At 37.1% G+C, this 14,960-nt stretch overlaps 1 protein-coding gene across 7 annotated transcripts in view; it reads right to left on the reverse strand.

The window, feature by feature from the left end:
• znf385b (zinc finger protein 385B) overlaps positions 1-14,960 on the reverse strand; it is a 206,337-nt gene that overhangs the window by 18,543 nt on the left and 172,834 nt on the right. For 6 of the 7 annotated variants that reach the window (XM_067444430.1, XM_067444429.1, XM_067444432.1 and 3 more), the window contains 3 exons: positions 12,510-12,620; positions 3,482-3,520; positions 1,471-1,654 (listed from right to left, as the gene is read on the reverse strand). In XM_067444430.1, the coding sequence (XP_067300531.1) occupies positions 1,471-1,654; positions 3,482-3,520; positions 12,510-12,620 (334 nt within the window). The remainder of the gene's footprint in view (positions 1-1,470; positions 1,655-3,481; positions 3,521-12,509; positions 12,621-14,960) is intronic. The other variant, XM_067444435.1, reaches the window with a different exon arrangement.

Genomic DNA, 14,960 nt, shown 5'->3' on the forward strand with positions numbered 1-14,960 from the left:
TGCACACAATAAGTGCATTGATTGTATCAAACAATTAATTAAAATGATATTACAGTATTTAAAGTAATAACATAATATAAAGTTGGACCAAAATTCTTACTGACCCCAAACTTTTGAATGGTTACAAATAATTTCAACTAAATTTGGCTAAAAGAAGCAATACCCTTTAAAAGAAAGTGTGTATATGATGCCTTAAAATACAGCCTATGTATGCCGCTCCCTAGGTTTTGGAAAAGAGCCACAGTGATAACATTCGGCACTTGTTGTTTGGATGCAGATCAAGCAGTGACCTCAATGCTGAAATGACCTTGCTATATCCTTTCTGAAAAAATGCGGAACATTTCTTGGATCTTAAAAAAGAAAGAAAGAAAGAATTTTAAAAAAGAGCAATTACCATGCACACACATCCCAGAATAATCCAACACACAGAGTTCTGAAAAATTACATAAACCAGGCTCTTACGTAAAGTACTGGAGCTAGCAATTTTAATGATTTAGTGCTTGAAGTTTTCCCATGTAAACTAAATCTGACTGCATTGTGTGTTGCCAGGGTTCGGGGAGAGACGAAAGCAGCAGCCCCCTCCCGAGTCTCAGTCCGAGCTCAACGCCGTGCTAATACGACGGCATGACAGCGAGGACCCATAAGCCATCTGTGAATCAGGCTGACATTCATTTGGCCTGATTTGTGCAAAGACACTGCATATCAATGAGGACCACCACTGCCTAATAAATGAGGCGCACCCAAATCTGTCTCAGAGTCTGTAGCTGGAGAACAAGCAAATTTGGAAAGTATGCGCTGGATTGGGTTTGCACCCCGTAGGGCATGTGTCTTGGTACATCCCAGTCTTGATTCTTAATCAGACACAAGGGCCTGAAATTGAGTGGGTCACAGCATGAAGCAAAGATCAGATGATTATGTTCTTTGAAATGTAACACAAATCTAATTCAGTCGAATCAAAGGCCAGGGAGGAAGAAAAAAGAGAAAATAACAGCATCCCAGCACGCATCCTACCGCCTGTTCGAATTGCGTATGTTTTCCATAATTAAATATATAAACTCAGCACAAAAAGAGACAAAAAGATCATGTGCAGGAAACTCAATATGCAGGCAATGATGAAACAAGTGAACAGAGCTGCAGGAAAAGTGATCTGTTGTTAGCATGATAAAGCATATGGCTGATTACTGCCGCAGCAGGGTTGCTCCTTACCTCGGCACATGATCAACCAGCACGTTTTAGAATTTGACGGATGCCCTTGGTCACTTTATAGTGGTCTAGAAGCTTTCACGAGAAAAGGTACGACTACATGCAGTGCACACAAACACAAGCACATGGAGTGTGTAAACAGTGGCGAGGGTTCGGGGTTAGAGCTGCGGGAAGAAAAGCATGGAAGTAAACACACATGGAGAGGGAAGGATAGGAGAAAGAGGACGGGACAGGTGATGTGGAGCAAGAACAAAAGGAGCTATTAACCTGGTTGGTCAGAGCAGCTGGCAGTGACTGCAGTGCAGGAGGAAGTGGTGGTGGTGGTGGTGGTGGTGATTGTCTTAGCGCCGCTGTCCTGGGCGGCTGCACTTTTCTGCTTATTTTTCGTGGACTCCTGTGCTTTGAGCTTCTTGGCATGTTTACTGCCTTTGTAGTGCGCCTCGGCTTGGCTCTACAAAGGAGAACAAATGAACCATCCAATCAGGCTCATTTCTCACAACTAGCTTCTACCATCATGGACTGCAATCACACACACACACACATACACACACACACTTCAAACATGCTTTCAATAGCAGGCACTGTTCCAATCAAGGTAAAGATGAGATTGGGATGAGCAAATTTTCCAGAGCCTAAGAAACAGATCCGGACATGGTGCGTTCAGAGAGAATTGATTCTCAATGGAGCAAAACTAAATGGACATCAATAGTTGGCACTCATTGAGGCTTTTAATAGAGAGTTTACTCATTTCTTTAGCTGTTTGACTTCCAAGTGAAGATTTGAAGGGAAAATGACTACTTCACACTTAAATAAAATGAGAGGGAGCGAGAGAGAAAGTGCTTATGAGGGATTAGGATTCCTTTGAATATCTGACTGCTAAGAATTAGGGGCTCAATTTCTCATTTTTATGACATCAAAAGTGACAAAGTCCCAAAAGACCTGCAGATGGATTTTCTCTACAAATGCTGATACTCTGTCACATTCACGAACTGCAAGTTTAAGGGATTTCTGACAGTGCCGGGAGAAGCCAGACGGCACTGCTCACGGATGTTTTTCCTGCAGATTATTCAAAGAGGAAGCCTGCAGTTTTCTGCTTGTGAGGTGTTTAAATAGCAATTACAGGAATGTAATGACATGCCACTGCTGTGTTATAGTCATTATTGTCCCTCCGAAATGAGATAACAACAACAGAATTACATTTAAATCATTAAGGTTTCAATCACAAATCAAAGAACAAGCATCTCAGATAAAGGCCATTCACACTGACAGAGCTGGAGATTTTTTTTTAAAGCTAATTATATATATATATATATATATATATATATATATATATATATATATATATATATATATATATATATTATATTATAGTTGCAATTATATATATTATAATTGCATTGAATTATATTATACTTACACTAAGAGTTTTAGAAAGTTTTTCTTCACTAAAAGTTTTTTTTTAAACTTAGTTCTAAGTACTAAGTACTAAGTTCAGTGATTTCAGAACAGTATTGGATGTGCCTCTATTGAAAGAAACATTAACTTTACTAGTTAATACATATATACATTTGATCAAAAAACACAAACAGACAGACAAAAGAATATCTATTAAAAAGCATGCGACTAACACTATGTTGTAAAGGTGCTGGGATTAAAAAGATTGGGCTTTTTTATTCTTTTTTCTGTCACAAAGACAAAATGGCTGCCGTTCTCTTATGATCTTGTGAATGTGTGTTGAACCATCTGAGTCAGAGCTGAAAAAACATGATTTATGATAGGAGAGAAGAAAGACAAAGACAGACCAAGCGAAAATGAGGTGCGTAACATCCATCGCACCAACAGCACAGATAGCTTGTTCAAGTGACAGGCATGAGAGTCATAATGACACGCAGGACGCTGCTGCAGACAGTGACAGGAGAGAATGATGTGACGACCTGGGGCGTTTTGTCTTCTCTGCACTGTGCAAATGTTAGCAGCTCCTGTGACCTGGATTAAGTGCACTTGACATTTATGAATGGACTTTCTCCCAAGCTAAGTGTGAGCCCATTTCAATATTTACAAAAACATTCACAAATGGACCATAATTTCAGTCTTTATAACATCAAGTGTCTTTCAACTTAGCTCTAGCAATTACAGGGCCTCATTCGTGGAACATGAGCAGCACAAATGTTTCTGTAAATTGTTTCAAACATAGAACGGGCGTTCAAACCTGTTTATGTTTTGTGAACATTAAAGGATAGTTCACCTAGAAATTCAAATGTTGTCATCATTTACTCACCCTCATGTTGTTCCAAACCTGTATGCACATTTCTTTCTTCTGCAAAACACAAAAGAGGATATTTTGAAGAATGTTGGGGTCCAAACAACATTGGACTCCATTGACTATAACTGAATGGAACTGTATGGGGGGAAAACACTGAGGCATTTTTCAAATCATCTTCTTTTGTGTTTCACAGAAGAAAGTCACCGATAAATTTAATATTCCAGATTTTAAACACACAGTAGCTAAACAATATATTAACGTCCATATCAATCTTATGTGTAAAGTTTATATCTCACTGTTTATTTTAAGTTCTCACTTCACCCCACTAAGAACTGCAAAAAATAATTTGGAAATTTTCTGGGAGCTGATTCCCAAAAAAATCATGGAATCAAACAACCCTTTGATATAGTCTACTATTCAAAAGTTTGGGGTCAGTAATTAAAATAAAATTAAAAATTCACGCTATATATATTCATATATATATATATATATATATATATATATATATATATATATATATATATATATATATATATATATATATATATATATATATATATATATATATATATATATATATATATATATATATACTTTTATTTAGCAAGGACGCAGTTCGTATTTCCAAATGTATTATGATATATATATATAAAAATCTTATTGACCCCAGACTTGGTCTATACAGATTATCAAAATGAATCAATTTATGCGAGAATGGGTTGCAGAACTATTTTTTCACTCCGAAATTTGTTCCGTTCGTGTATCATGAACGAGGCCCATTGAGCGTATATGACATTCTTCCGTGAACAGTCAGACATATACAAGTTTTATTAATAGCTATGTTGCAAAAATGTCTTTGCAACAAGAGCAGGACACGAACGAGCAAACATAAAAAGGCTTGCATAGGCAATTAGCACCAGTAAGCCTTTCTGCTGATATTTGCAAATAGGAGCTGCCAGCAATATCAGTGCATTACCCTACAGCTGTCTCTGTATCCTCCCGTTCAGCGCTCATGTACTGTACAAGAAACCTGTCAAAGACATACACACCTACACATTGTAACAGCTTGTTGTATGAAAGTCCACAGTTGATCTTTTAGGGAGTCTATTTGCTGCTCATGCATACATGCTTTGACTTTGTGATTTTCACAGGCCTGGCTGATGCAATACACAGACCGGTCCCAGATGGGGCATCACTGTCAGAAATGTATTTGCTTTCCCATTTCTCTCTCTCTCTCTCTCTCTCTCTCTCTCTCTCTCTCTCTCTCTCTCTCTCTCTCTCTCTCTCTCTCTCTCTCTCTCTCTCTCTCTCTCTCTCTCTCTCTCTCTCTCTCTCTCTCTCTCTCTCTCTCTCTCTCTCTCTCTCTCTCTCTCTCTCTCTCTCTCTCTCTCTCTCTCTCTCTCATCTTTTGATCCCACTACAATATGTCTTATACAAGTTTTTCTTCTATGTTAAAATAGGAAGTCCTAGTTGCAGAAAGGCCTATAAGTGAGCCATATGAAATACTTTAAGCATAGCTCCTTTTGCAGATGGGTGGAGGGCTCAGAAACCCTGTTTGGAAACTATTTATATGTAATATTCTTGGTTCGGTGTGTGTGCTTTTAGTTGTGCATGCAACAAATTTAGTCTTGCAATAGCAGTCTCAAATGATTTAGCCAATTATGCAATACAAGCGTTATTAGTGCCTACTTCTGTTGTTTTTCCGAGGCCACAGGTCCCTGCCACAAAACATCTGCTAACAAACTCCCTCAAAGCATGAAGTCATACAGCAATTATGACCTACTCTTTTCCCTCATCCCTCTCTTCGGCCTTTAAAATAATTTTTAAACACAAAAACAACCTTAATTTGATGAAAAACATGCCAAATGCTAAGACCTGATTATTAGACCATTTCCAGACTTTTTTTAAAATCTCAGAGCACAGATAAAAGTGTTTTTTTTCAGCTTATAATAAATCTGCACTTTTTTTTCCTTTTCCTTTTTTTACATTTCCACCTTCTACTCAAAGCTCAAGACATCAGAAGATTCCTTACATATGTGAACTCCAGATTAATCTTTTAGCAGAACATTGATCTGAACTCCCTCTGGCAACCCTTCTTTCAAATAACTACTTTAAAAAGACAAAAGAATTAGCTCTTAAATAGGGATTGGAATTGCAAGGCCTTTATTGATTCTTTTAGTACTTTTGAAGAAACACCTATTCTTATAATTTGTTCTAACTTTAAAACTTAAACTAAAAATATTAAACAAAAAAAGATACCTTTTGGCAATATATTTAGGCTTTTTGTTATTTATAACTTTTTATAAAAGTCTTTATAACTAAATTCCACATGATTAATTTTGCTGTGTAATGTAGATTTAATAGCAACACCTGTGAATTGATGAGCAAGGACTTCAGATGATGCCAACTCTGAATCAACATACACTACTGGCAAATTTTATATATATATATATATATATATATATATATAGTGAACACATGATTCTAGCCAACTGTGTGATTTGTATTTTGTTAAATACATACATCACCTCTGATACATTTTATGTGAAGCTGCTTTGAAACGATGTGTATTGTATAGCACTATACAAATAAATGTGAATTGAATTGAATGCAGCCATTTTACAGTATACTAGTAGCATATTTTAATTTCAGAAGTAGAATGCAGATTGTGAAAAGCCTGTTAACAACTAGAAGAAAAGTTTAAAATAACAGTATTAAATGGAACTGATTTGTGATTTCCTGACCTACAGATAAAGTTCACAAGAACTGCTACAAATCTCAAAGTAGTGAAAGATGCCCATTTCCAGATTTCTTCTTATCTCATCCTATGTAAGACCCGTACTTACAAGGCATTAAGATCTGTCTCAGTGAGCTGATCCTAAGTAGTCATCCGTAAAATATCACAGTGTACACCTGTTAGCATGGTTTCAAGGCTTTGAAGGTGGAGGAACCCTAAAATCTGGCAGACTGAAGTCCTAGACATGATAACTTTGATGAAAAGCTGAATTTTCAGCATCATTGCTCCAGTCCTCTGTGTCACGTGATCCTTCAGAAATCATTCTAATGTGCTGATTTGCTGCTCAAGAGACATTTCCTATTATTATCAATTGTTGATATTGTTTTGCTGCTTAATATTTTTCCGTCACTTTTGATCAATTTAACAATCAAATTGTACAAATATATAAAATGGATGGATGGATGAAACAATCAACAGAAATCTATCTATCTATCTATCTATCTATCTATCTATCTATCTATCTATCTATCTATCTATCTATCTATCTATCTATCTATCTATCTATCTATCTATCTATCGATAGATAGATAGATGTAAATGAGGTCTAAGTTGTGTTGAAATTTGAAACCAAGCTCTCCTTATGCTGCTGGGTAACGCTAGTCGAGCAACGACACACCAGTTCAACAGAGACACGTGTTGCGGGGGTGTGAGGGCTGTAATGACACAGCATCTATAAGAGACCATAAAGCTTTAATGAGATGTGCTGGTTATCGGCCATATTGACTTGTTCTCACATAAGGGCTGTAGGTCTCTGGAGAGAAGCCTCCACTTCACCTAATGTCACATCACAGCAGGACACACACCTTTAGATCAGGTAACTTCAAATGAAATGGCCGGGGCTTCTCTGTTACACTGAGCGCAAATGGAGATAAAACAGCTCATTTACAGAAGATAAGGGAAACCTAAGAGCATACTCCAGCCATTATTCTCATTTCTTTAATGCAGTCTTCAAAAGAGCACACAATGGCTGTTTCACCTTCAAAAACAAACACCTTATGAAGGCAAAAAAGAAATTCAGACAATGTAATGTAAGACAAAGCCAACGGGGGAAAAAGTTCTAGTATAAACAGTTTTTATGTATTTGAAAAAGCCAGTGGAGTGAAAAGCTTAAAAATTCAGCAGCAATTTTCCCACAATCCCAAAGTTTATTCAGGCCACATCTGCAAAAATTTATTTTAAGAGCTAAACCGAGGTCCAAGATTTCTGAGACAGAATATGAAATAAAAAAACCCTATCAAACCAAAAACAGTTTAATAGAACTGTCAGCTGCCTGTAGGCCTCGCCTGAAGTGTAATTACGGCATTAAAAAAGTTGCATTCAACAGAAAATGGGAGCATGTTTAGTTTGTGGAAAGAACATAAAATATAATGCAGAACACATTAATGGTAAGGTCATTTATATGAGGCATTTTAGAGGCTGGAGTTGAACTGTAAAGTTGCACGGGGTCAGTAAATTGCGTGAAGGTTTTGAATAGTTAAAGTCCGTAATTACACGCCTAGGAAAGTTTCATAATGGACATTAATGCCATTTAAGCTTTGGCTTTTGCACACATTGATCTGAGCCATTAATTAGAGCTAATCTATAGTGATTCAGGGAACATGTACTGTTTCCAAGTACACATTAACCCAAGAGCATTGGTTATGCTCACCATCAAGTCAAATGTGTAGTTTGACAGCATTTACACAAGCGTTGAAAAATATCTCAACAGGGCTGCATTTATTTGAACAAAAATACAGTACAAACTGTGCAATTTGTGTGTTAATATATGTAAATAATTCATGTGAAAAAAACTGGCAGTCGTGCTTTATAAAGGGATACTTTATACAAAAAAGCTGTTTCTTTGTTCTGTTGAACAAATTCCTATATTTTAAGTCAATAGGTGCCGTCAGCTGTCTGGTTACCAACATTCTTCAAAGTATATATGGTTTTGTGTTCAACATAAGAAAGAAACTCAAGTTTGGAATATTTGCTTGCAGGATTCTTTGATGAATAGAATGTTTAAGAGAAGATAATTTATAAGAAATTCAAATTTTGTGTAAAAATGTTAACGTCTTTACTGTCACTTCTGATCAATTTAATCCATCCTTGCTAAAAAAGAAAGAAAAGTAATTTCTTTAAAAACTAATTTCTATTTGGTAACTAATTTCTTTAAAAAAAATTATCCTAAATTTTAGCACCATACCATGCAGCAAACACCTTAACGTTTTTCACAGGCAAACAATGCTTGCAATGTATTCATAACATGCATTCATTATACAATGTAAAAAATACATGCAAAAATAATAGACATAGCATAAATGTACAGCTAAATAAGAAGACATACTAATATGCTAGAAAATATGCACAGAATTCCATAAATATGCAATCTGTTAAAAAAAATGTCTCTATACAGCATTTTTTTGAAAACCACTGATCTGAACAAATCTGAATATCATTGTTATTTTACGCTACTATGGGCATATTTCACAGTACAAGAAGAGAGGAATATCACACCCTGTTTATCTCATCTGCTTATGCCGTTTTATTTTACAGAAAATGGCAATAAGATACTTCACAGTAGCACACAGGACTAATTACGGAAAGAAAAGAAACACACGGTGAAGCTACTGCTTCCCTCGAAACTTGGACGAGGATGTGTTCAACCTTTAGTTACACAATGTTTTCCCCCTCTGGCAACAGGATTGGATGACACAGTGAGTCCAGAGCGTGCGCTAAAGTATGGGATTAAATTACATCGCCGGACTGAGGCGTTTGACTTTTAATAAAGTCGAGTATAATGTTTGTAGATTTCGAGGGTGAAAGCTAATATACGTGAGCAAGCTGCGAGACCAAATACGGGCCGTTTTGCCTGTGCATAATATGTGCAGATCTCTGTTCTTCTGGAACATGAAATAGTAACCGCACAACGCTTGACAAACACGGCATCTTCAGGCCTGCGGAGAACGAAGGTAAACATGGGATGCGGGCTGATTCGTTCTGACATGCCAACCAGAGCATCACTTCCACTTAAGCAAGATGCGCTTTGGACTGGGCCTGCAGATGAGCATCTCCAGGGAGCACGGAGAGCAGGAGAGACAGCTCTATCGGTGGAGATCACAACGTGGCAACACATGCACCCAGAATTAGCATCAAAGAGCTTGGCAGTCTGGGGAACATCCGTTGACACTTCTGCTCGCCCCACGCTAGCTCAGATACGCCGCTTAATCTTAAAAGCATTGTTCAAATGGGCGATTGCGAAAGGAAACTGTTTTAAATTATCACAAGAATGGCAGTCATTTCACTTTCCGCTTTTATTGTGCTTGTTTGGAGGACAAGAGAGAGAAAGAGAGAGAGAGTGGAAGACGATAACAGGAAGCCTAGGCAAGTTAATCTCTAACAGTCGCTTCAATTCAGAAGCACATAGGCTTTGCTGGAAACAAGGGTTTCAAACTCGATCGCAATCAAGCAATTATGCACCGCAGGAGGGAACAACAGGCCGGCTGGGACACCCAGTGGCCACCCCACAGAGTCCAACAGGACCACGTCTGCCTTTGCTCAGATGTCCAAAGGGGTTCCCCGGGTTCCTGTGCCGCATTCCTGCCTGTTTGTCATGATAAAGATGAAAAAGACCTTGAGGAGACAAAACAGATGCACAATGGTGCTCCTGCGTCTGTTTTCCACTCTGAGAGAAACCTTTTCTCAATTACTGCTCGCAGTGGGAGCCCTCTGTCAGCCAGGGCTTATTGCCACCCTGTGCCATTCATCTTAAGTTAAATGGCTTAATCAATGCCAAGACAGAGTGGAACAACATGGCAGTACAGTAAGTAATTACCCCTCTCCCATAGAGAACAACACAACACAAGCCTCTGCCAGCTACCTCTGCACAGAGCCCAACACCTGTGTGCACATTCGTAAACACAACGGTACTGTTAAATGCAACCGCCGGGATTTTACTGCACTGCCAGTGAATAAACAATGGCACATTTTATTTTGGACATTAGGCATTCAAATCTACTATAGATTACAAAATGTAAGGGGAAATATAATTAGGTGCTATGGGACATAAAATATTCGGATAAAACCGATGTTAACTGTACTATACTAATAAAAACTTTTTAAGATCAAATGGTAAACAGTGCTGATGCTGCAGGAATATCGCATGATGCTGATGAACTCGCAGCCAATCAAGAGTTGAGGACCACAACTAACCATACTACGTTTTTATATAATATATATTTTTTCTTTTCTTTTCTTTTTTAAATGAGGGTGGGCAAATGATGGCAACTTAAATTATTGGGTGACTATACAAGTAGTTTCACAGAGTTTTTGATGTATAATAAAAAATAATCTGCTCAAAATAGTAATTCATGAAATGGACTACAATGTTACTACAGTGTGTAATAGTGATGGTAATGCAAAATAAAGACGTGCTGTCAAAAGTGCTGTTCTTTTTCTTTGATAATATTCAGTCTACTTCAAGCTCACAACCAGGGTTGTGCAAAATTCAGAATGAAGAGGATTGTCAGACTTTTAAAATTCATGAGTGTGAATTTAAAAGTTGAACTGGAATTATATAAAATGAAATTCTCTCAGAAACGTCAACTAACTATAAAACCTCACGGCTTTTATGCTGTTTTCGAAGCTTTCAAACAAGGCAAAACAATTACTAAGCAAATAACTTAAACGTCTAATTAAAAATTAGTTTTATGAATAATTTCTCAATTCATCAACACTGCAAAAATGCTTTTCTTACTTAGTATTTTTGTCTTATTTCTAGTCCAAATATCTAAAAATTCTTCCATTAAGAAACATTTACTAGACAAGTAAAATTATTATTTTGTTTTGGAGAAAAAATAACCCAAAATTAAGTGAGTTTTTGCTTAAAATAAGCAAATTTTGCTTACCTCACTGGCAGATTATTTATCTTATTTTAAGCAAAAACTCACTTAATTTTGAGTTATTTGTTCCCGAAACAAGACAATTACTTTTGCTTGTCTATTAAATAATTGTTTTATGAATTTTAAGATGTTTGGACTAGAAATAAGACAAAAATACTAAGTAAGAAAAGCATATTTTGCAGTGAATTCATTTCCTTGCATTCAAATTTGAATTGCAATTCTGCAATTCTATTTGGTACTTTAATTTAAATTTAGGAACTAAATTATAATCTGTAAACTTAGTTAAAACATCATTATTTTTTACATAAATGTTGGCCATAATTCATGATGCAGAAATCAAGAAGTGTTCAAAGGCATCAAGGACCGAACATCATTTAAATGATTTGGATTTTCATTTTCATTCATTCCACTTTTTTACTAAAGTATGCCTTTATAATACAATTTTGATGTTATTAGTTGCACAAACAAAGCCTAAGGGTTTACATACACTCTAAAAAATTCTGAGTAAAAAATAACCCAATGTTGGGTCAAATATGGACTAACCCAGCAGTTGGGTTGTTTTAACCCAGCGATTGGGTTGTATTAAGCAAATATTTAATCCAACCGCAGGATTAAAAAAACCCAATCGCTGGGTTAAAATAACCCAATTGCTGGGTTAGTCCATATTTGACCCAACATTGGGTTAAAACAAGCCAGCATTTTTTAGAGTGTAAGGTTGGGAATCAAGACCCTTTCTAACTCAGTTATATTAAGTAAGAAAGAGACTTGATTCGCAACCTTATGTAAACCCTTAGGCTTTGTTTATGCAACCAATAACATAAAAAGGTATTATAAAGGCGTACTTTAGTATCTGTGCTGAATTGTTTATTATGGGCTCAATGGCTCGGCTTGCAATCAACACAGGTAAAGGAAGTGAATGTGATAGAGCTCTGAAAAACTTCAAACATAACAATTGATTTAAATGAAACGGTTTAAATTATCCAGTATACTTCTTGTTGAAAATGGTTGAGAAGTGTTCATTAGAAGCTGGCTGAGTGAACTGGCAGCATCACGTCTGCTAAAATTACCATACATTAGCGCACTTACCTTGTTTTGTATGATTAATGAAGAGCGTTGCCACTTGCACCCTAAACGGCTGTACTGGGACTAGTTTTAATCAGCCATCAGCGTGCAGAGCGAAACACAGCACTATAACAGCCACTTATACACAGGCAGGACTGGAATGGGCTAAGTTCACTTCTCTTTCCATATTTAAGAGAAAGGGGTATACTAGTAGGAGATGCAGCACATGCACAAACCAAAGACAAACATTTACACACCCTCATATAAACACACATGAATAGCCAGAGAGTTTGTTTTTTGTACTCACATCTGAATTAAAGCGAAGCTGACAGATGTTGCAAGAAATAACTAGCTTTTTCTTGGGAGGAATGGAGACTCCAAATGTGTGGTTGATTACCGCTTTCTGGACAGGGTCCATCTGGAAGACAAAGAGCAGAGGAACATTTAGAGTGCTTTCACACTAGAGATTTTGCTGTGGACCAGAGTCTGTTTGTCGTCAGAGTGTGAATCATGTGGCCGATGTGAAAGGGGTTTTCTAGACTTGGGTGTGCACTTTAACCAACTTCTTTAACAAAAAAAAAAAAAAAAAAGCTGGTTTGGGGTACATTTTGAAAATGGTATAAAGGTAATATGTGAATTCATGGACATACAACACTATTAAAGGTGCCATATGTAATATTTTTGTAGTTAAATATCCAAAAACCACCAGGCCAGTTTTATATATTTTGTTCAGTCGAGTTCTTACAATATCCCAAATGTTTCCAACTATTTGTAAATTGTGAGAAAATTGCTATTTTAACCAAGGAGCTGGGACGTCTGAGCATAGCGTCTGAGGGAGTCGCCTGTCAATTGCGTCATATATGCGTTACCCTCGGATTCCGGTTTATTTGGGCAGAATCGTTTTACTCTTAGCAGTGTGCAACAAGTGCCACAGCAGCCGCTGTGTGAGCGAACACACAGAGTAACGTCATATTAAAATGTATCTAATATGATAAACAGAGCTGCGTTACCTTATACTCATGACCAGAAAAGCAGCAATAGTGCCAGCGACTATGTCCCTTCATAATAAAAGTGTAGACTCGCGCAAGCCATATGTTGTGTAACAATCTCTCCAACGTTAATAATCACATTCATAAACTTGATTTCTGCCCGAGTCCTATCCCAATTCTTTTCCACCAGCTGTGAGGTGAAGACCACATGTTCCAAGATTCTGCACTCAAACTTGCCGTCATCAAACTACGACTTTGTTTTGAATAGGCGCCCTCTAGCGGACGGAAAAGTTACATAGTGTAGCTTTAATAAATGTTGAATTAAAATATTTAAATTTCTGGTCATACTGGTCATAGCATTGCTCATAACCAGCAATGATGCAATCATTTGATCAAAAGCGACAGTAAATGCATCTATGATGTAACAAAAAAAGTCTATTTAAAATATATACTATTCTTTGAACTTTTTTGATTCATCAAGGAATATTGAAAAAAAAAATCACTAAATTGATTATCCAAAATTATTATGCAGCATTTTTCAACATTGATAATAATCAATTTATTTATAAAATGTAAGTTTATTGAGCACCAAATACTGCTGAAAAATTCAGATTTGCAATTTTTATTTCAAATGATTAAAATAGACTATGATTATTTTAAATTGCAACAGTATTTTACAAAATGAATGTTTGTACTGTATTATTGATCAACTACATGCAGCTTTGTCGAGTACAAGAGATATTTAAAAAATATTACATGTAAATAACAATAATAATTATTCCTTGTAAAACAAAAAAAACACACTAATTTGGAGCCCAAGTAAATTGCCTATAAGTTGGTGATTTGCAAGTCAATTTTGTGAAAAGTGCCACTAGATTTGACTTTCCATAGCCTCTTTCACACAGAGCGTCAATCTCAGAAAATTGCTAGAATGCCTTCTGTGCGAATCCACAGACATGCTGGGATTGATCCCGGGATCGATTTTGGGATGTAACATGGGGTCAGTGCAATGCATCAATGCATTTAGGGGTGTGGTTCTGGTCAAGACACTCTCCTAAACTCTAAACTGAATGTCAGAATGAGAAAGAAAGGTGATTTAACCATTTTTGAGCGTGGAATGGTTGTTGGTGCCAGACGGGCCGGTCTGAGTATTTTACGATCTACTCAGTTACTGGAATTTTCACGCACAACCATTTCTAGGGTTTACAAAAAATGGTGTGAAAAGGGAAAGACATCCAGTATGCGGCAGTCCTGTGGGTGAAAATGCCTTGTTGATGCTAGAGGTCAGAGGAGAATGGGCCGACTGATTCAAGCTGATAGAAGAGCAACTTTGACTGAAATAACCACTCGTTACAACCGAGGTATGCACCAAAGCATTTGTGAAGCCACAACACGCACAACCTTGAGGCGGATGGGCTACAACAGCAGAAGACCCCACCGGGGAAACCACTCATCTCCACTACAAATAGGAAAAAGAGGCTACAATTTGCACAAGCTCACCAAAATTGGACAGTTGAAGACTGAGAACATGGATCCATCATGCCTTGTTACCACTGTGCAGGCTGCTGGTGGTGGTGGTGCAATGGTGTGGGGGATGTTTTCTTGGCACACTTTAGGCCCCTTAGTACCAATTGGGCATTGTTTAAATGCCACGGCCTACCTGAGCATTGTTTCTGACCATGTCCATCCCTTTATGACCACCATGTATCCATCCTCTGATGGCTACTTCCAGCAGGATAATGCACCATGTCACAAAGCTTGAATCATTT

Source organism: Pseudorasbora parva, chromosome 5, assembly GCF_024679245.1.
Source record: "Pseudorasbora parva isolate DD20220531a chromosome 5, ASM2467924v1, whole genome shotgun sequence".
Lineage (NCBI taxonomy): Eukaryota > Metazoa > Chordata > Actinopteri > Cypriniformes > Gobionidae > Pseudorasbora > Pseudorasbora parva.